The sequence below is a fragment of the Gallinula chloropus genome (genome assembly GCF_964237585.1).
Source record: "Gallinula chloropus genome assembly, chromosome: 3".
NCBI classification, from domain to species: Eukaryota; Metazoa; Chordata; class Aves; order Gruiformes; family Rallidae; genus Gallinula; species Gallinula chloropus.
This window is the reverse complement of record NC_140087.1, coordinates 10,193,019-10,216,484: the sequence shown is the minus strand read 5'-3', so window position 1 is coordinate 10,216,484 and position 23,466 is coordinate 10,193,019. Positions and strand designations below refer to the sequence as shown.

The following is a 23,466-nucleotide window of genomic DNA, read 5'->3' as shown; positions in this document are numbered from 1 at the left end:
AAGGGTAAGAGTATTGCAAGAAGTGATATGTTTCCCAGGAATCACCTTTCCTTCATCTATGTGCTGGGAACAGTTGTCAAGAATTCTCTACTGTGGTCTTCCCAAGTTTACATCTATTGACAAGAAGTGACAGAATCAACCATTTCTTATCTTCAATAACCAGAATAGAATAAACCAAAAGGCCTAAGCAGAGAGGTAGAAGGCTGGAACTTGAAACAAAAGAGTACGTTCCACAATTTCACATCTATGAAACAAAAGCAAGAATTAAGCCAGCTACTAAGAGAATGGCTAGAAAGGGGAACAAGAATTCTTCAACTGGACTGCATAAGACAATTCCTCCCACAGCTCAGTGCACCAAGAGCTTAACAAAGTCTGTTCCTGGTGTTGACAAAACAAGATTGAATAGACACTGTCATTCACTGTGACAGGAATCTGGAATTTTACTCTTTCGCCCTTCCCTCCACAAAGCAAGCTGCAGTCATGCTGGGCATACTACTTGGTTACAAGAGCCTATTATCCTCTAGCCTGATGCATACCTCAGTATGCAAGAGACTGACAAACTCTGTTGGGAAGCTAAGGTGATTTTGAGTTTTGTTCCACAAACTCCAAGTGGTAACAATTCTTAAACGTGGCCTGGTTGCTTTCTCTAACCTATGAGCCCTACTGTTAAGTGCATCTTAGAGCACCTAACTTGTGCTGGAAAAAACAACACTAAAACCAGCAACAGAAGATTTTTTTAAAATACAATTCGTGATGCTGAAAGTTTTTATTAAAGCTGCTTGCCTGTTCACTTTCCATTGAGGGAGATGTTTGTATTCCATTATTTTTTAATCAAGTAATTCTACCATACTTTTTCCTTCAGTTAAAGCTGCTCTGGGCCTAGACATGTGCTATGTGCTTAAGAAATATAAAACATTTACTTCAGCCAAATTCCTTATTCTCTTTCTTCCAGGCTACAGAAAGTAAAGTGGGAAAGGAGCTGCAAACTGTAGATGTGGTCCAAGTTTTAAAAACACATCTGTTGAGAGTTCAGCAGAAGTCCGACTCCTTGGGTGACACTGCATAAAGGGGGAGGGGGCGGGAGGCAGACTAAGATGATGACAGCAGTCTGCCTCTCCATTAATAAATCAAATCTTTTATCTTCCAGGAATACAAGTTAACTAACTCAGTCTTTGAAGATAAAGATGGTTGAGTCAAAAAGGAATGCTAGCACAGTGTTGAAAGAGAAGATTTCTTAAGAAGAGATTTCTCCGTCAGCAACCTGATGACTGGAACATTCCATCTTGAAGTACCACAAAAATTAAATGCTTTTTTCATTCCATAGTGCTTGCAATATGTACAGATGTAGAGGACTTCTGTTCTTCAGTGATAAATATATATTCTAACTTCCAAGTTCTCTCTTCCACACTTTCTGAGTCTGTCACTAAAGCTCCACACAAGGGGTGGAGGATTCTTCGTTTACTGACTGCTTCTCATTCTCAGTGATTTTCCTAAATTTGATGGAGCACTAGATTTCCAAGAAAGAGAAAAATAAAATTATGTTCCTTACCTGAATTTTGTCTTCTCTGAACAGGGATCTGCTGCTCTGTCAGGACCCACCCTGTGCTGGTTGCATTCAGCAACTCTTTTTGTATTCTGGCTTCATGGGGTTGGTCAATGTCTTTCTCATCAGAGGTTTTCTGGTTGGAGAGAGAAAGAATTGCAAATGTACTCTGCCTAGTACACATTTTTCTCTTGTGCAGGGTGCATTCCAGCAGGGTGACTCATAGTTTAAATCTGTTTATTTTTCCTTGCAATTTTACAGCTTTGCACTTCTGTCAGTAGGGCCTGGGGAGACGTCTGTGGTTCCACCTACTCACCAGCTGAGAGGGCTACCAAAGAGGCTTCCCAGCCTTGGTGGAGATGGGGAAAACCAGCAGTTTTCCAAGTCTGGTGGAGCAGGGGAATTCCATTCAGAGAAGACAAAACTAAAGAAGGAAACTGATTTTTCAACTAGCACTTCTTTTAATCTGTCCGTAGCAGTTTCAGTATCATGTAGCATTTTTTTTTTCTGTCTTGCCTCAGAGTCCCTAGAAAAATTCTTCCCATCTAAGGGGATTTTTACAGCTTTCAGCACTGTTAATATCTATTATTCTCAGAGTTTCAGAGATGTGTAATGAATATCCAGATTAACAGGAAAGGTTGTATGTTAAAGAAGGTAACTTATATGGCTGATTACTTTCAAGACTGTAACTCAGCTGCTTAAGGAGGATCTGAATGTTCTTGCTGTCAGAGAAAAGGAAAAGCAAAATGTATTTTTATCCGAAAGACCACCATGCTTGTCCACTCTAGAAATAAGCCTTTGAGGGAAACAACAACAAAAATCAGTATTTGAGAGACTGGCAAGGGCTGAAGGAACTAAATCTGCTGTACCAAGCCTGAAAAATAAAAGCAGAACGTACAGATATGCTACCTTTTTACAATATTCACTACTTCCTGGAAAAGAGTTCTTTCATCAGTAGCGTAACTGACTTCTAGTCCTGTAACTCCAGATCTTGTGAGCAAGGGGGCTTGGTCTCTGCTCCCTAGAAAATAAAGTAAAAAGAAATATGTTACAATTTAGAAGCAATTCCATGACTTCAGTCAAGAGCACTGCTTTAGAATAACACAAACAACTGAAAAGACGTACAGAATATGACCTATTTATCATCTTTAACACTAATTATCACAATTAATTCCTTGGACTTAATTATCTTCATCATGTGTGGAAAAGTTCTTTTCACTTTGTAAAATTCTACCCTGGTGTTGATCTCGTGCAAATTCTCAGACATATACAAATCTGATTCAAGAGAAATGTCATCATTCTACATGTACAAGAATCCAGCTATTAGAAAACTAGTTTTAAAAAAGAAATATTAAAGGACCATACAACAGCTCACACTGTGTTTTCATGCAAAAGATGTATTTTCATTGCTAGCTTAAGAGTAGTGCTTTGAAACCTGCTTTGAAGAATGAAAATGCTACAGAACATAGTATAGTTCTTTTTTCAGCACACTTCTTAAAAAACATTGCTAAGTTACTAACAGAAAAACACGAGCAACTGCTCACTTAGTGCACATTAAGAGTGTCTGCATTGATAACAGCTAAATTTATATGCAAGCAAGAACTCAGCATTTGCCTTCCATAAAAAAACCTTCTTTAAATTAATAAGATCTAACACATACTCTCTATTTTTGTTTGCTCTATACAACAGATAGTACTATCTCTGTTTAAGCCAAACAATCCAGAGTTTCTAAAAGACATTCTGCTACCACAGTCTTAAGATCTTGAGAATTAAAAGTGTGCTTTCAGAAATAAATGAGTGCTGTAACTTACAAAGCAGTAATAATACAAAATGGGGGGGAGGGGGAAACGTCAAGTCACTCCACAAGGTACTCAAAAAATTCTAACCAAGAAAATACTGACAGCACACATCAATGAAAGCAAGGCATGTCACAATAACATTTAACCATATAATTTCATTTCACTAACAAAACCAGATCAGACCTTTGTTTTTTCAAACTATGAGCAGACCTCTTTACAGAGAGCTTTTTCTTGATGATCTATCAGTGGCACACACCTAGGGAGCCGTAGTGGCTACACTGTGGAAAATCTCACTTGGTAAGGTAACAGATAATTTTTTTAAAAGATAGTAACACGCATATAATATAAAAATAAACTTAACTGAGAATAAGAACAACTTTGCTTAACATGATCTAATATCTACAGTACTTTGCAATATAAACTGATAAAAGGTGGAGCTGTTGCCTTAATGCTAAATTTATTTTTGATATGCTTTTGTCCAGGCTTAAATTTTAGACAGTATTTTGTGGTTTACTACACGATGCCAAAGAAACCCTGAAAGAAAGAGGACTTTTGTTTGTTTGTTTGGGTTTTTTTTACTAGCCTAAACCAGTGGTACTCAACCTTTAACAGCTGGAGAGCCACTTCTTTATTAAATGGATTTGTAGAGCACCATAAAAATCAAGTATCAACGGTGTGATTTTTTTTTTTTTCTCCATCATGACACTTCAATGTGTGATGATGCTGCCTCAACATCATCACATATTGATACATCACGACATGACACATCAGCATCCTCTCTCCCAGCAGCATTCTGTCTTCAACCCCTTCTGGCTGCTAGGAAGGAGTGGGGTGGAGGGGTGCAAGGGGCAAAAGGGCAAGTTTTTCCCCATTCTGCCCCACGGCTGCTGGGTGGGAGGTGATCTCTACTCTTACCTGTGGGGGGATCCCAGCAGCTCCTTTTCTTTCCCCCTATGGGAGGGGGAACTTCAGCGACTCCCACACTGCTGGTCCATTTGCTCAGTGCTCCCCGCGCTGCCTGATAGAGTGGAGCGCCGATCAGACGCCTACATTGCGAGAGCCGCCTGTAGGGCCATGAAGAGCCACATCCGGCTCTAGAGCCACAGGTTGAGTATCACTGGTCTAAACAAAGCCAAAAAGGTACAATAGAATAAGGGCCCCTGTTTAGATCCTAAAAGGATCAGATAAAACCACAAAAATAACCCTTAAGTAAAATATATAACATACTGTCTTGCTTTTAACATTTTCTATTTGTAGCTATCCAGCAACTCGAGTAGGAAACTAAAGGCAGGTTTTCCTCTTTATACTTTTAGAACACTGCAGGAGCTTGTCCACAAGTAGGCAAACAGGGTATCTTGTACATGTGGATGTTACATGTGGTTTACAGCCCATGCAATAGCTCTTTGGAAGATATAAGCAGGAAAACCCTCTCTATGTTTAATATGGCCATTCATCCAACGGTCAACAAGACAAAATTAAATGAGCTAAATAGCAATATAGATACTCAATTGTATTTTGCTTGCTACTGTTTGATTACTATGAAATAAGCATTTTTGTAAAATATGTTAAGAAAAAAGAAATAGGAACCTTGGCTTGAGAGCGTCCTGTCTCTATCAATCACTATAGCACCAGTGATTTCTTTTTTATCGGTATTTGGCAGAGCTGTGTCTGATGAGATGCAATAGAATAAAGCACAGATCGGATCAAACTCTGGGTCTGGTTCCAAATCTCGTCTTGTTCGAGCATGTAACTCCATACTGATGAGGGTAAGGTGTTGGACCTACCAACAAATAAATACAATAAGTTAGCATTTCTTGGAGCCTTCTTCAAAAAAAATTTAAGAGGAGATTATTAGCGCAAATGAACTCATTGCAGACATTTACATGGTCATATTATATTGTAACTGATAAGTCACACCCAAAAATTAATGTAATTGATTAAACATGTATCTCTGGATCTCTTTTTTTTTTGCAAAAAGCATTATCTTAGCAAAAAAGATTCATCACTTAATACGTTTTTATACTCAGTTACTAAAATCCAGTATATGTTTCTGAGTATCATTGCCTACCTAAAGCAGAAAACACAAACAAATGGAAATGCTCAACTTCCACAATTTTAAATTCCTGTAATGTCTTCAAGCAGCTTCGCATATTGAGCTGAATTAAGTTTTGGACTGATCAAACCCAAAGAATCACTATTGGCCTTTATTTTCCTTTATCTCCCTGACCTAAGACGTGCAAACAAGCACGAAGACCAAATCACTTATGGGGAGATACGGAGAATACCTAACCTTCTGTTCATGTGCAGTAATGAACTTGGGCATCGTGTTGCCACAGCTTTTTGCAGAATGGTTTGCATTAAGCCCTATAAAGTACAGTTGTGTCTCTACAATAAATACTGCAGTTCTAAATAGTTTCAACACTATGCCATTGCTCTGTTGTTATTCTGTTGTCTTGCATAATATAGTTGATAATACGGACTAATGGGTAAATCGGAGAGATTACAAGGAAAATTTACAAGTATTTCTGAGTATGTGAGGGGGCCTGAGGGCAGCCTGGCTTCCTCTGGATTTGCATCATAAATCACTACAGCCATCACAAAGACAGAACTGTACTATCTAGCTCTATCTACATTTCCTGCAAAATCATTAGCTTCCTGTGGCTTTTCCTACGTCATCCACTCAGTTTATAAAACTTTTATCTCCCCATCTCATCCGTAAATCGGTCAACAGCTAATTCCAAGCTACGGATGTGGTGGCTGGGGGCACACACGTGCCAGCTGGACAGTTAGCAGCCACGCACAGCAGTGCTACATTCACACTGCATCCCTTTCTCCAGCGCCAATTTTGATCTCTCTTTCCAGACCAACCACTAGTCTACATGAGATACGCAGACACACTCTTTGAGGCATGAATGGTCTTGTTCCCTGTGGTAGAAACTGGCCAACAGGTTCAGAAGGTAACAAGCAGAGATACTGGGAGGACCTGAGGGAATTATGCCAGATGCCTTGTTTCTCAAGGAAACAATCCATGACAGTTATGATCAAGCAGTTTTTACACTCATGTTTTTATACAAAACTTACTAGTTCTCCTTCTAATCCTTATTTTATTTTTCTAAAGGAAGGTTTACCACCACCTCAACAAAAACACTGTCAAATTCAGTTCAATACTATTAAATAAAGGCACTTGGAGATCAAGCTGAAACTAGTAGAGCAATTACCCAAAGCTGCAGACATCACACACTGGTTAATTTTAAGTCAGGCAGGGACTAAAAAAGAAAAGATTTTTAAACATGTAACACTAAGTTACCTCATGTAAAGATTTTGCTTCCTGCAGGTTTTCCACACTGACTTTAAAACCGTAAGTGTTATTTAAAGATGGTCCTTCAATCTGAGAAGTTTCTTTCTTTGGAGCACCAAGGGCAGCAAATTGATTCTTATTGGAGATGGGGAAGAAAAAAAAATAAAGTTGAATATTGTAATACTGAAGAAACTACAGGTTCCTAAATGTATATACAACATTAAATACAAATTTATCAATGAAACTACAAATGCTATACTAGCATTACTAAAAAAAACCCCCAAAACTTTCACTATCTCTTCATGTAATTTTTCAAAAGGAAAAAACCCAAGTTTATTTTTCTGCCTTTTAGGATGAAATTTGAATGAAACCTCATAATAAAGCAAGAGAGAATTCTAAAATCTTCAGAAATCCCCCAAAAATCCAACAACAAAAACCCACTACAACACCACGCTTCCCCCTCCTCCTCCCCCAAAACCACCAAAGCAAAAAACCACACACATCAGCTTTCTTAGAAACATGCAGATAGGGGAGCCAGCAAATCTCTATAATCTCTCTTGAACAACAATTCATCAAAACCCTTCATTTCAGCCATCACTTTTAAAGGCATAGAATTAAGGGTATTTAAGAACCCACTTGAACTGGGTTAATGCCAGTATATGTTGAGAACAAAAGAAAATATTGAGTTATTTCCATAATACACCTATCCCACCCTCTTCCATCTCCAACATGGGGAGCAGAAACCCTGTTTAGGGAAAACAAGAGTCCGATCATTTTATGTGATGTATTCACATGGGTGCCATTCACTGTCCATGCTGTTTTCAGAAAACAGTACATTATCTAAGGCACACACAGACACGTGAATATACAGGTCTGTGTATATGTTACATAGACAGTGGAAAAAAGGGAAATAGAACTTAAAAAGGATGTTGTAACAAAAAGGCAAAAAAAAAAATCCCTCACATGGTGTCTCTTCAGTGTTGCATTAGCATCTCACTAGCCTAAAACAGAACATACTCTCAATATCTGGCATTTTCTTCCCCCTGCAGATTAAACTGATTTCTTCTTAACTTTGACATACATTGATTCTACAGCAACTGCACCCAACAACTTAAAATGTATTTTTAATATCTTAATAGGAGAAGAAAAAAGCAACACAGTAGAAAGAGAATGGAAATGTGTTTGTGTGGCGTAATAAAAATACATCTGCACATAAATTCTTTGCTCACCTTCATTTGTGTGGTTAGAAGTACTCTTCGAAGACCATCAGCATTATTTCCCCTCTTGTGGCTCAGTTTCTGGGCTTTTGGCTCTGCAAACATACATGAGTGCAAAACTGTTTAGTGCCAGTAATATTGCCTTAAAGTGCTACAAACAAGAGGTATTTGGTTAACATTATAAACAGGTATCATATAAAAATACATAATACAGATTATGTATTATAAAATACACTATATGATATATATATAAAAAAATAATATATATATATAAAAAACCCCAGTTTTGCTTTCTATCCAATCCAAAGCACAACTATTGCAATTTGGAACTTATGGACATTTAGGAATGTACAGTACAAGGCCATTAAGTTACCAAAACTCACACGATTATCATCTGGAATGTTACAATGTTCCTCGTACTCCATATTGATATTACATTTAGAAAAAACAGAAGATTTAAACCCCTCCCCCCCAACAAGTTATATGTAGTAAATTAACATTTTTAACAGCATTTCAGAATTTAGATACTAACGATGATCAGGGAACAAAAGGGTGTTCTGCTTCTAGATGTTTCTTCATAATTCAATAATTACTTCAACTATAATACACAGGCCTTTTCCTTTCCAAAAGTAAATTTAATTATATTTTTGTGGAGATGTAATTATTTGCTCATTATGTCACAAGAAATATAATAGCATATTCAGGTTGTTTTTTTTTTGTGAAGTATGATTGGAATTACTTAATGGATTTACCTGGGGCTAGAGGAGTAAAACCAAGAATTTCAGGAGGGACTTCATCTTGATTTTTTCTCTGCACAATGGGCGTACTATGTAGGCAAATGGACTCAGAATTTCCAGGGTCTTCATTAACTGGAAATGGAGAAGTGTCAAATGATGACTTAACATCCTCTTGGGTGGACTGAGAGTTTTGTGCGCTTCCAACTGGTACTCCATCATTTCCTTCCAGAGATGATAAAATAATATCCTGACTTTTCCACTCTGTGTCCTCTAAATTGGTCTGCTTGGGATCTGGAGATGCTACTTGCTGCCAAGGAGGAAGTACTGGAGAATCTGGTGAACTGTAATTGACATAATAATCTTCCTCCTCCTCCTCCTCCTTCTCCTTATCGTGTTCTAGTGTTGAAGTAATAAGTGTCTTGCTTTCAGATGGACTTTTATTAGAGTCTGTATCATTGTTAGTATTTATAGAAGCTCCTACAGTGCTTGTAGACTTATCACAGGTTTCCTTGGTGTGTGTTTTTGTAGTTTCTGCCACAGAAACAGGAGAATTCTTTGTAGGCACAATAGGTCTCTCATTTTCCAGGCTAGATAAATTTAAATCTTTAGCTGCTTTCACTACTTCTACAGGTTTCTCTTCAGACAATACCGCAAAGCCGCAATTCTCAGTTGTCTTTTCCAGCTCAGCAGGATGATTCTTAGGCAATTTCTTGAAATGTTCATACTCTTCTTTGGCATGAAGCCATATCTGAACCTGTTGTTGGCTTGGAGCACACTTGCATGGCATTATGACTATTTTTTTGTCTTCACTAGTTTTATGGCTATTACTTTCTCTTTTATTAACAGTAGAGTGACCGTAACGGGGAGGAGACCCTGGCCTAGGACTTTCGGTCATTGCTGAAAACGCAGTCTTCCAGAGTCGTAGACCTTCTAGTGAGAAATCCCCCTCAAACTCAAGCAGGTCATTTGGAAGTCTGGTTTCCACTGTGAGAAGCCGTCCTCCAATCTCCCTGTGAAGAAAGCAGTTTGAATTATTGTTTTGCTCTAAACTGCATTGCAGGCAGTCCTCAAGATGATATACAAGCAGAGCCCTGCTAAACTAGCTTTCTCACTATGCGGTTCCTGTGGGCAGTGTCTTTCTTTTACAAACCAAACAGGCACATTCCCACTTACTATGAAAATACCAAGCAATAAAACCCCCCAAAGAGTCACGAATAAAAATGGGTATTTGCATGGGAAGTACAGTAATTTTCATCTTCAAATGTATGTATATCAGATGGGATATTTCATGCGTCTGTGCCACATAAACCAGCATAAAGTTGTTTATGGGAATGAATTTAACATAATCACAGTCATATGAAGACAGAAATGCATTTGACACAGTACCTTGGCTTTTCTGGAGCGTCTGAAGGATTGCTGCAAAACGGTTCCTGATAAATTGTTTCTGCGAGGTCGTGGTCCAGCAGAGTTGCCATGATTTCTTCACGACTGGGTGGGGACATGAGAGGCTTAAGAATGTGAGCAGTCCGAGGGGTAAAAGCTCCATTCTTTGATTGTGAGGGAGAACTGGTTGATCTTGGTGAACTATCTGGAGTTGGAGTCAATGCCTCGTTGTTTCTCGAAACGTATAATTCTAGATCCTCAGAAGCTGCATCTAGAAGTTCACCATCAGGAGAAGACAATATAGATGTAAAAGAGGTATTAACTGAATCAAGTGGTTGGCAGGGTTCAAAAGTGGTTTCTTTTCTAAGGTGGCTTTGAATCCAGTCTGAGCTGGTTGGCTGAGGAAGGTTAAGAAATCTCTCTTTATTTACTGTATTTCTATTCAATTTGAATTTTTCATTTAAACAGACCTCAGCTTCTTGCGCACAGGAGGCATCAATAGAACTAGATCTAGAAGTTGAAGGATGAACATTTTTCCTCCGCTGGGCCCGGCAGTGGTTCTCATTATTATCCAGTGAGGTTTTCTCAAAAAGCTCAGGGCTCAGGGAACCAGACCTTATCCATTTACTTGTGCTTGAAGAATGTTGCTTTTCTTCCTCAGATTTTTGGTCATTATGACACAGAATGTCATTTTCTGTTGCTTGTCCAGAACCAAGATCTTGAACTACATCACTCAAGAATTTCTGGGGCAAGTTTTGATCTGCTGGGACAAACTGGCTTGCAGAATAAAAACTGCAAAATCCAGTTTGCCCTATAGTATTAATGTCAAAGTTGTAATTGTGGTCTGGAGACAAGCTGTCTTCAAGTGAGTAGCAGCTTTCAAAACCAGGGTCTGAAAAAAAAATGGGGCTGTCATCAGACACAGAGTGATCAATGCGACCAGTGATCTGTTGGCTTAAAGACTCCATTTTTGACAGTTTTGGTGTTTTTTCTTTAGGTTTTGTATTCCTGGGAGCACGAGATTTTCTTGGAGATGTCACTGACCGTGACCTTTTGATTGCTTTATTCTGTTCAAGAGGGCATGGCACACTCCTGCTCAGCTGTGACTTAGCTGGTGATGGTTCCTGTGAAACATTTGCATTCTGTGCTTTCTGCTGTCTCTTCTGGAGCAACTCTTTCAAAACTGCTAGGCCAGACTGTCCCTCACTGAACGCTGATGGGGCTACTATAGTCCTGTTTTTATACTGGGAAATGGGTTTTGGTTGCACGGTTGTTTCTGACAGAGACTGTTGTTTTACTGGTTCAGGTTTAAAATGTGACATATCCAAAATAAATCCTCTCTGGTTTTGATCCCAATTTAGCTGTTTCACTGGACTCTTCAGCGATGTTACAAAACAGTTCTTAGGCAACTGAAGTGGCCCAGGGCTTTCCTCAGATGACTTAAGAGCAGAAGAACAAGGATCAGAATGCTTGGATGCCTCTGGTAAACAAAAAATCTGCTGTTGATTACTGTCTTTACAATGCAAAAAGTTAGTGGCATGTAACTGATCCATCTTCGTTGTGTCCAAAGAGTCACGAGCTTCATTTACTTTCCCAGATGGTGATAAATATCTGTTCTGCAAATTTTTTATCTCTTCTGCTTTTGGAGAAGTCTTATCTTTAGAGATCCGTGCATTCTGTATTACCTGTGCTGAGTGATTGGATGGATCAAATATGTTTTGAATGAGAGCAGAATCCTTCATTCTGAATACAGCACTTTGAGTCCTGGGCCTTTGGGAGCTCATTTTTGGTACTTCCTTTCCAGATGCCACAGGAGTAGATGTGAGAGATGAATGAGGGTCTTCTCGTGGAGCAGGTAAACACTGTGCATCTACAGGCTTATCAATATCCATCAATGAATGAAAACAGGCTGATGAATTACCTTGTGCATCAGCTGCTGAAGGCAGCTGTGCTGATGGGAGATACCCTGCAGAATATCCAGGAAGAGGACTGTCTTTTCGGTTATGAAGTGTCTGTGAGGTGACAGAGTTGTAAGAAACCTCAGGCAGATCCTGCCGTTTCAGCACAAACTTCACTTCTGCAGTAGGAGACGCATTTGCTTTTTCATCTTTAAATACCACGCGCTTTCTCGAGGATACTTTTTCAGCTGCTTTTTGTCTTTGCTTTGCTCTAGGTTTCTTCTTTCCATCCTCTGCTGTTTTATCAGCCTGATTCATCTTTTTCTTTTTCTTGGTAGATACAGTGGGGCTGGCAAATTTCTTTTTACATTTCTTAACCTGAGTTTTTGCTCGACTATTTTTTCCTACACTAGAGTTAACAGTCTTGCTGTTGTACATGTTGGGGCCCCTACTAAATAAAGCTTCTCTGTCCAGGTTGGTCAAAATTTCTTCTGCTTTTGGATCAGTGGGAGACCAGCAGCGAGGTGGAGATGTGTTTACCGGGCTTGTGCTTCTCTCAGAAAGAAAACCTAACTTAGACATAACGTCACTATAGTTATAGTCACAGTCTTCAGCTTCAGCATTATAGGATGGTGAAGGAGGGGAAAGAATTGTATGAGTCCTTTTTCTGAAAGATAAAGTTCTTTTAATATTTTTACTACCTGTTTTTTGTGGTTTTCCGGCTTTTTTCTTGGTTGACTTATGTTTTGCTTTCCTTTTGTGACTTTTCTTTGGTGTTAGTGGATAAATAGGATATTTGGTTGCAGGAGAGTCAGGAACTTTTGGCCAAAAGTCCTTTAAAGGTGCAAGCTTTTTATATAAGTTCATCTTTTCCTCTGTGAGTACTACTCTTTCCTCACTAGAATCTACTTTCCCTAGTTTAACAAGCATATTTTTTCTCCCTCTAAATCTATTGATGATAATATATTTAATAATAACAGGTGGCAACTTTTTAGAAAGCTTTCTACGCTTTCGAGATTTCTGAGACCCATCCAAACTTTCAACACTTTCTATTGGTTGAGGTAGATTAATCTTTGAGTTGTGTGCGACAAAGCTTGACTCACTGTCTTCAGTCTCATAATTCACCTTCCGCTTCGTTCGGAGCGTGTATTTATTCCCACATAATCCAAACGACTGCTCAGTTTCAAGAGATCCATCTGCAAACTGGCAGTAAGTGTAATTAGCAGTACTTGTAGGCATTTTGTTTTCAAAAGCCTCAAGAGGAACTTGAACTAAGTCACTAGGTAAAGAACTATCCTTATCAGGAATGTTACTACAAGCATTACCTTGTGTATAGCAGCTTTCCTTCACTGAGGCAACATCACTTGCAGGCTCCTGATGATTGATAAAACTATGTTTCTTTTTATTCAGCTTCAACCTGGACTGTTTGTTGCCTTGCTGTAATTTGTATGTCACAGGAGCTAACTTCTGCGGTCGACTGAGACAATTGGAAAGAACAACACTAGGAAAGAACATATAATGTGCTGCTTGTTGACTGAGGCTTGGCTTTTCTGCCTTATGCTCCTGAAATTCTTCATACCTAATTTTAAGCTTATTAAGGCCACCTTCATCAGTGTTATTTTCAAGTGAATGTACCACAGTTCGACTACCTCCTGAACAAGACACCAATTCACAATTTTCTGTAACAGTTGCTGGAAAAAAACTATTTATACTTGCACCACTGGATTTTTCATTTACTTCGGAGGACATTTTACCTTTGGAGTGGCTGGAGTGGCTCAAATCAGAGAAGTTAAATAAGTTTTTATTCAATATGCTGTCACCAATGTGGCGGCCCACATGCATAAAAGAGACATCCTTTTCAGCCTTTCTAATGCTAGTATACTTCCTACTGGGTATCTGTCTGCTCACTGAGGAAATATCCTCTTCATACTCAAAAATATTATTTTCACATGAAGACACTGGTAGAGGATCTTTCTTGTTACTCTCTTTGTGAGAGTTCTCTGCATGGGTACTATTGCTGAACGGAGTTGGGTACTTTGCTGAGTAAGTGCTTTCTTTTGTAAGAGAATGGACTGAAAGTTCAGGTCTTGTTTCTGTGTTTGGTTGTGAGAGGTCTTCTACTAAATCTTCATTATTCAAAACATGGTTAGAAAGGGCACTTGTGTGTTTACACTGAAAAGTGATTTTAGCAGAAGATGGGGGTTCTAGCGTAGCAGCATCTTTGTGAAAGATTGAGGTCTTTACAGACATTTTGCTTGTTGCAATGACGGAGGAGTGAGTTCGAGAACTTTCATTATTCAAAGGATTGTCTGAAATGGAAGACAAGCAATTTTACTCTAGTTTTCCTCTAAGAGAAATAACCTAAGGCATTTACCATTTTAATGTCATTTCCCCAAAAGCCCTCCCACCCAAAGAAACAGAACTCTTAGAAACCACATTGCATTTATGCCTGTAGCAACCCCAGACCCCGAGTACATGAGTTGCTGTATCAAAATCACGTCGCCAGTACATTTGTGTGCCAGCCATTCTGTCAGTAACTCCTAATGGTAGGCTTGCATACAATTGCCAGAGATTTCACACTGGCTTGCTGAAAGGCAGCTTCCAAAAATCACTTTCAGATAGCTAAATACAAACATAGTGATTTCTAGAAAAGCTTGTATCCTGTTTTGCCCCTGACAAATATGCATACTTACTGGCTCTGAGAAACAAAGAGCTTGTTTAGATGACTTTCTCCATATAGAAAAGTCATTGCACAGAAAGCTGTCTTACAACATGCCCAGGGCTTTGTATTAACTGTCCTGAGTGCTCAGCACAGTTAGTTAGCAGAGCAATCCACCACGTACTCAGGTGTTTATGCAAGGAGCTCACACCATTAACTTAGATCATGGATTCATATCCATGCATTAACATTCCCACGCAGATCTGGGACCAGCACGTGCTGCTGTAACTGTCCTGTGCAGACCCACCACCTGATACCTGGGGCGATTTCTTCCTCTTTCACCACATTTACTGCAGGTTAAGTGTGGGTAGGTAGTAACAAATATCAATTGGTTTGCAGCATCTGTGTGCTTGCTCATAGCCACAATGAACAGCAAGTAGTAAATTGAAGGAGTTTATTCCCTGCAAAGAGGCAGTTACCACAAAGCTCCTGACACACAGCAGGAGTGCCCATGTCTTCAGCGGAAATGTTAAAGGGGGACAGGAGCTACAAAACATGCTGCACACTGCTGTACCAGCCAGGGGATCCTTTCAGGCCTGTACTGTAAGTTTAAACTAACTGGGGAATTACCTTAGATTCAAGGATTTATTTTTTTTTTGTTGCTGGATGAGAAAAATAGAAGGAAGTCTCAATCTAAGAGCATTTTCTAAGGCATACTCAGAGTCCCTGCACTATGAAACACAGCTGGGAAATGCTGACTATGATTCTTTGAGGGTTGAAGCCCACACAAAGAATGAGGGTGGTTATCTGAAAACCAGGAAAGTGGGAGTTCAGTGAAGTGGAAGTTGGAAGACACCTGACTATTGAGATAGAACCACTGCAAAAATTATTGTCAGTTAGTCAGATGTTACAGACACAGATTCACGTGTGGACAAGCATTTTGTAACTTAGAGTAACTGGACTGAGATCTGTTTTGAATTTACTGTATCCCCTATTATAAGAAGTTGATCTCAAAAGTTCACAGTAATAAATCTATCTAAGCCAACATTCTTCTGCATTTGGTATTTTAAACACCTTAAATATTGTAAAATTTAAACAGTGATTTAAGATAGTCTCCTTAACCAGAAGCATCCCTTTTTACATTAAAATACAAAGCACTGCATATAAGGAAATTAAAATTGCCTTACTTTGCAAAACCAAACATTGGTAGTACATGAAGTTCACATATTAACCCTACTATTATAGAATTGATTACAGATACAAAGTAAAAAGCATACTATGTGAGCACAAAAGAATATCTGTGGTTGCCTGTGTAATAAGATCATATAGCTCACTTTCTCCCATACAGTAATGCTAGTAAATACATTAGGATGTATGCATTTTATGCACTAATACATGATGTTTGGGTTTGGTTTTGGGGTTTTTTCCAAATAGCTTCAAGAGACAAGAAACAACACAGAGATTTATAAAGGATTACATTCCTGCCCCAAACAGCTAATGCAATAAATAGCAAGTTAGGTACATGCATGAGCAGAAACAAGACTTCACATTAGCCAGCTTGTATGATGGATTAAAAAAGAAGCTTCTGTAAGAAGTGATGTTAACCACAAATTTCAAATTTGCAAGGCAATGAAGTATGACTAATACAACATTCCTAAACAAAGAAGAACGATTTCTGTTGATTAGACAAAGAAGAAAAGTGAACCTAATACTGAGAAAACCCCAGATACAGATATATACTCTTCCCCACAAGACCCATACATTTTACATTGTTTGCTCAAAAGAATTTTATAAATGTGAAGATACACAGACTGTCTAATAAAACAAGTAATACTAGTCATATATTGGTCTAATTGCAAAGTGTGCATTCTATTAACTAAGGTTACATGGTCAAAGACAGCAGGTCAAAGAGAGATGGCAAGAGATATTGCTAGAGGTTAATTTAATTTTTTGTGGATTTTGAAAGTCAGTTTCTTTTACATCAGCTTTGCCATTGCACAGTTTTATCTCAATCCCAAGTTGCAAACACGCAATCTGCTGGATGAAACACAGGCAGAAGAAAGGGTCCACTGTATTTTAGCACGTGTGGCAAATACTTGTAAAGCAAAGAAACATCTAAATTTACACAAAAATACAGTTACTCTTTACAATGAAATCTTAGCAGGATAAATGATCCAACAGAATCATTAATTTTGACACCATATTTGCATAACATAGTAACAGGAAAAATTCCCCTTGCAACAAGGTAACTCTCTCTTACATAAAACTAATTAAATAATGACCTTTTTTGAATCATTACTACAACAGGAAAGACAGATTCTGGTAATCCATAGAGGGTGTTGTGATTAAAATATTGTTGGCTTATAAGGAAGATGTTAAGGGCCTGCTTCTGCAACCCACTGAGAGCATTTCCTTTGAATTGAAACAAGAATTGAAAATGGTTAGCTCTTTTGAAAATTAGCAGAATGATCTGAAACCATGGCCCAGGTAGCAATTCAACTTCCAAAGCTGATTTTCTAGTTACTTACCACCATTTTCATCTGCAGTCCCATCTAACTGAGGTATAGAGAGATTAGTTAGGAGCATATTGTTACCACTCCACTCCATTTCTTCCTCTGAAGACGAATCCTCTTCTGTTGAGCTTCGATGCATATTTTTGCCAGCTGACCTAGAGAAAAGGAACAAATTATTTTTAGATTATTTTTTAAAATAATCTATCCTAGTAGCTTGACATATCAAAACATTATTGTTTAGTACCTTAGAAGGTATAAATACAAACATTTTCAAGTTAGAGGAAAGAAAAATCCACGATGACAATCTACTTTTGAAGAATTCTTATCTGTAGAGTTTGACCACAGCATGATTTATATATATTGTAACACCACAGACATCTGAATGTGCTCAGAACTGAGCCAATTTAGGTCAAGCCATATTTATCAGTTCAGGAACAACATGCTCAAATATGGCTATGTAAGTTCCAGACTAATTCAAGCCTGGAAGCAGCATGACTTGGAACTAACAAGAGCAGCTAGGTACACAGTGGCCGTGACCTAACTGAGTTTAGTTCTCCCTCTTCTAAGTTCCCAAAACATAGAGTGACTGGGGACTGAAGCACATGATGTATAAGGAGAGGTTAAGGGATCAGCATTTATTCAGTATTGAGAAAAAAAATGAGTACAAAGAACATGAAACCAGCTGATTCAGAGGTGTGTGGCAATACGAAAAGGGCAATGGGCACAGAGCTGCCTCAGAGAATGCTATGTACAAGGAAAACATTCTTCATTATGAAGGTGCTCAAACAGTGGAACATGTTGCCCACATATAGGCCATGCTATCTCTGTCTTTGGAGATACTCAAGCCTTGACCAGACAAGGCCTGAGCTATCCAAAGCTGCTAGGACCAGGGCATTGGACTACAGAGCATTTACGTGGCTGTTCCAACCTGAACTATGCTGTAAAACTGTGCAGAAAGAAAATCTTTGTCAGCTTTAGTGAAGCCAGTCAGGCTGGAAACAACTTCTGCAGAAAACAACTTGGATCTCTCTGCATTTAAGCCCACCAGTTTAGATTCCAGAAAAATTTGCCTAACACAGCATGATACCACCATACATGAACAAGTCCAGGTCTTGATGGGCCTTTTTCTCCAGTGCAGCACAAATCAAACCCAAGCAATTTAATTCAGACAGTAGGGTACTGTTACTCCTTTTACTGTCAATATATTTTTTGAGATAATGGAAGATTGGTGAACACTCAAATAACAAAAGAGTGATAGCATGGGTATTAGAGAACACATTAGGAAGCACTACAGATGGCATGAGCTTGAGCAGAATAAGGCTGGATCCATCATCAGACTCAAACTGTCCTTTTATGCATGAGCAGAATCATGCAGAGGGCACAGATATCCATGCTCTCTTCTGAAGTCAGTCCAAATTCTGCAGAGATTGAAAGAAAGCTTCTAATTCCCTCTGAACAAGAGTTGACTCCCTGTGGAGGCACCTGGTTTGTACATTCTCCCTAGTGCTTTCTGTCTGGGATTAACACATAGGCGTATATGAGCGAGTTACTTGTCAGCCAGCTCATCAAATCTAATGAGTTTTTAAACAGGATTGTTCACTGCATAAAAGCAGTTAATTGCTTCAAGATCCTACCTGACTCCAGCAGTGGTACAGCCATGCCCATGTTAACTCAGACATGTGCCTGAGTTAGTTAACTCTGCCAGATATAGGCTTGTCTTACACAGAAACCACTGAACTGAAGATTAATGTGATTTTAGATGAAATTCCAACTTTTCAGACTACTGTGGTGCAAAAATACCCCAAGAAAATCAAAAGAGAGATCAGAAAAGTTCCTTCAGAGGTGAATTATCTCTAGAACTGGGAGACTAATGACCAAACTTCATATTACCACTTTTCTGTATGTCTTTGGGAAAGATTACCTATTTCTATGCCTCTTTTGGTCTCTGAACCATAGTATAATTACAATTTCTGATATAAAAACCCCCAAATACCAAAATGTTATGTTTGTGAAGTCTCTCATCTTTCAAACAGAATTATAAATACCAGAAGGTACGCCCAAAGCAAGGGTAAAGAGAAACTGGATACAGCTTCTTCCAACGCCTGTCAGTGCAGACTGCACAAAAGGTCATTACAACCTGAGAAAGTGTTCCAAGAATCTTAACCTTAAAAATATTCAAGCTGCTGACCTTTAGCAGTCCAGCAGACTAAGCAATATTCATGGTTTGATTTAAACTTTCAGCATGGAAACAAATGGGTGTTTTTTGTCAGGCTTTCTGGGTCATTCTTCACAGCTCAATATTCACTTCAGTAAAAGTTAAAGGCACATGAAGTGTACATAATACACCTTAACAGCTGTACTACAAGGGGTACCCCAAAAGGAGATTGCAACTGAAGTTATTTGTATTTGGAATGTAGGACAAAACACTCAATTTTTCCTCAAACAGCAAACTAGAAGCTTAAGTCGAGTCAAACCTAAACATTTAATCTTTATTTCCACTTTAAACTGCCAATTCACAGCATCATCTGAACAACTGCATTCTATCCCAAGATCTGCACAGATTTTTCCAATGCTGCCAACAGAGACCTCTCCAGAGCTCACTGGGCCCACAGCACACTTGAAAACAGGAGAAAAGAGTGTATTAAGAAGAGCATGTCACACATATACCTTCTTTTTGTCCCAGGCTCTTCAATGCTACTGTCCCATCTCTGGGACATTAACAAGCTGAGCTCCATCTCTTCTTTCTCGCACTGCGGCTCATTTTCCTCATCATCACTGTTCTGAGAATTTCTACAGCTTCCAAGAGAACGATGATGAGAGAGTGTTTTGTGATGTCCCATCTGATATCCATCGTTCTCCAATCCAGCCAGCAGATCAATCATGGCCTCATCAGCGTTACTGTCCACTGCAGAAAAAAGCCCAGATAAGTAGAATCAAAATTCTGTTCTACTTGTAAATGACTGGTTATAGTCTACCAGTAAAAAACCCAAACAAGTATCACCAAAAACAATATCCCTCAACATTTTAAAATCTACTAGATCATTTCTGTCTAAAGCAAGGCAGGCTACAGAAACAAAGCTCTTTTTCCATCTTATTTTTTCAAATTCTATGATTTGTTATCCTTTCTAGCTCTTCATCTAGAATCCTGACAACTTTTTTTTTTTATTTCTGCCTTTCCCTTCAGATTGTAGTAGATTTGGTAGAAGAACTTCTCTCTCTCCTCCACCCTTCTACTACCTCCTCACATTCCATAAAGCTGCACTCTCCCCCTTTATTTCAGCATGAACACTAGCTTCTGAAGCATCACTGCCTTTTCTTGCTCTCACCATTTCCATGGCTGCATTAACTTTGTTGGGCACTTCTCTCTGTATTGTTAGGAAGTCTTTCAATCCCTGCACCTAATGAAAGGTGCTGTTCATTTTACCACCTAGTGCTTCTTTCCTTCTGTCCTTTAATACTTAACTTCATCTCCCTTTTCACTACAACCTATTCTCTTTCTAGGTTCCTGTAAACACTGAAAGGTTTTCTGTTTTAAGTCCTCCCTTAAATTTTGTATTTTTTCCCTTTATTTGACCCAAGCTTACACTAACTCATGCACCTGCCTTCTCCTTCTTTATTTCTTAAACATTCTTCCAAGTCACAATTTTTTCTCACTCTCCTCCTGCTTACCTTTCATCTGACCTCATAACCAATTTATGATCTCCAGTCTACCAGGCATCTTTGTTACTTCTCTCTCCTTCTCCTCTGGCTGAAGAACTACAATCTCTACTTTCCTTCCTCAGGAAATAGCATATGATTTACAATGATCCTGAGAATCATATAAAATAGGTCTCAACATTGGTGAGGAAGGCATTTTCCATATTTTACAAAGGCTTCACAAGACACCATGCAACCACTTAGAATGGAAAACATCCCCTTTGCCAGAGCTCTGAATCAACTGACTTTCAACTGTAACTTTCTGTTCTTGGCTCCTTTGCCCTTCGTGAAGTCCACTGTTGAACTCAAACCTTCACTTCCCATTAATTTAAACCTTGTTGTGCACTTCCCAGTAGCAGCAGTAGTGTGCTTCATAGACCCTGTGACACTAAGACTCTACAAAGCCATAAACTCTCCATTTGATTCCTTAGCCACTGGTAGAAATAGACCCTTTCAATACTCTATTTGGTTGAACAATTTGCAGGCATATTCATAAGATGTATCCTATATATTTTAGCAACTTCTCATCCTCTCAGCACACTCCAAACCCCAGATGAACCAATGTTCCTATTTACCAGCTCCCACAGCATTTCTTTACTTATAATTCTCTTGATAAATCCAAATCCTTGCCTGTAAAACTCACATAACCAAAATCTCGCCTAGTTTCTGCAAAATAAAACAGCATGGAAAAATATCCTTTATTTCACTCCATCCACTCCTTTCTTTCAAGAGAAGACATATATTGTATTACCCATAGATGGTAATGGTTGTCCATACTGTATCTTGTTGCCCATGCACATATTCACACCATGTATGTATCAAAAGCACTGGAGGCTACAGGATTTAGATATTCCCTGAAGCCCCACACCTTATGGTATCAACTTCAGTGCCTATTAACATTACACCTTACATTTACATAAGAATGTATACAGAGATAGCATGAACTATGAGCTTTTCATCTCCTTTAGTGTATTTGAACTATTTCTACCTGAAGTAACTTTTCAAGCAAGTCCCTTTGTTGTGTTATTTTATTGTTGTTTCCTCTTCATGCCATCCACATTTGTTTGTTGCCATAGTTTTTCTCTCCCTCTTTAATGTTTTACTTCTTGTTCCTTTGCCTTCAATCATTCTTTTGGATCCATAAATTTTACGAAATGCTCTGCTGCAACCTGCCTACTAAGCCCCAGTATCTCCACACAGCTGAGCTTTAAAGATAGCCCATGAGCTTGTTTCCATACAGTAAATAAGATGTACTAACTACAAGATAATCATGGATAGACAGTCAAAATCCTCTTTTATTCTGACAATTTTAATCCTGTAACCCTAGGAGCATAGGAAAGAACAATATCTATAAAAAATTGTATTGAGCTGGCCTTGCAGGAGAACAGGTTTAGTGAGCAAGTAAAGCACAGTAGCCTCTACAAATACACTGTCCTGGTGACATTATTAGAAAATACAAGGTGTTTATGTGGTGATGGTTGTAGGGTGTGTGTGTGACGTCTCAGTCTGCTTGACAACCTCCCTGAGGTAAGCTACTTTCTTTCATGACTGGTAACATAAGTGAACACAACAAAGACTGTGGAAGAATAAAACAGCCTGGAAGACAAGACATTCCACTCATACTCACTAAAAACTGTAGTTTGATTCAGTCTTTGAGACAAAGGCTGAAAGCTCTGACTATTCTCCACAATGTTTAAAATTGCTTCTTCATTAATAAGTGCTTCCTCTTCTTTGTCAGTATGCATCCTGTTGGATTCTTTAAAAGAAAAACAAAAAGCAAAAGGATAAAATTTCAGAGTCACAAACATCAATAGATTATGATAACAAGCCATTTTAAAATGGATTTTACTATTCAAGTATATTTCCATTATTTGCTATGGCACTTTTTAAAAGGTTTACTCTACCAATAAAAGCAAAACTAATTTTTTTTTTATAACTGAGAATCAAATCTTCCTTGTCTTACTTCTGCTAACAGTACAAACAGCCAAAGCATGACAGAGATTTAAGCCTAAACAATTATGCTATTAAAAATACTCACCTTTGTTCATCTTTTTATCTTTATGCACTTCTACCATATTAGCTGGCGTACACTGAAAGGCTTCAGGAGAAAGTACCTCAGAATGTAGTGTTAACTCAGCAGAGAACTCCTCTGATCCATTACTGTAGTCCACTGATCCTGACAACGTTCTAGTTAATTGAAAACCAATTTTTAAATGCATATTTAAGGTTTACATAGAATACTACACTTTATGAAAAATGGCTAAACACTTACACAGAGAAGTCATTTTGCTTGAGGATTTCTTTAAGTCTCTTCTGAAAAAATTTTTCACTCTCTGTTGCTGGCATAAATCCACGGTCTTTAAAATTCAAAAAATATTTGTTATTCAGTTTTACTCTGACCTCTCAACATAGAGAGCAGCTACAAATTATTAATTCTAGTAGGAAATGGCTCAAAGTTGAAGTGTCCGCTAATTTAAGTGCCAAATTTGAAGACTGATTTTTCAAGTGTACTTAAACACTTCACACGGTCCCACTGATCCCATTTGCATCTGTGACTACCAACAGCCTCTACAAATCACGTTGCAATTACACCAAGGTGAGCATCCAAGAAAAAAACATTCTGCAAATAAGTTTGGAAAATCTGGTTTATGCAGCCTGAATAGAAATCCACAGAAAAGTAGGAAAAAACACAGTGAGAAAGCAGTCTGCCAGGAACCTGCCTC

At 38.5% G+C, this 23,466-nt stretch overlaps 1 protein-coding gene across 1 annotated transcript in view; it reads right to left on the bottom strand.

The window, feature by feature from the left end:
* The window catches only part of REV3L (REV3 like, DNA directed polymerase zeta catalytic subunit), a 115,174-nt gene that overhangs the window by 28,474 nt on the left and 63,234 nt on the right, over positions 1–23,466 (bottom strand). Inside the window, exons 8-18 of the mRNA XM_084261816.1 lie at positions 23,016–23,100; positions 22,782–22,930; positions 22,371–22,499; positions 19,715–19,952; positions 17,063–17,202; positions 9,981–14,184; positions 8,610–9,604; positions 7,870–7,952; positions 6,650–6,775; positions 4,930–5,122; positions 2,453–2,564 (exon numbers count right to left, since the gene is read on the bottom strand). Coding sequence (XP_084117942.1) covers positions 2,453–2,564; positions 4,930–5,122; positions 6,650–6,775; positions 7,870–7,952; positions 8,610–9,604; positions 9,981–14,184; positions 17,063–17,202; positions 19,715–19,952; positions 22,371–22,499; positions 22,782–22,930; positions 23,016–23,100 — 6,454 coding nt within the window. The remainder of the gene's footprint in view (positions 1–2,452; positions 2,565–4,929; positions 5,123–6,649; positions 6,776–7,869; positions 7,953–8,609; positions 9,605–9,980; positions 14,185–17,062; positions 17,203–19,714; positions 19,953–22,370; positions 22,500–22,781; positions 22,931–23,015; positions 23,101–23,466) is intronic.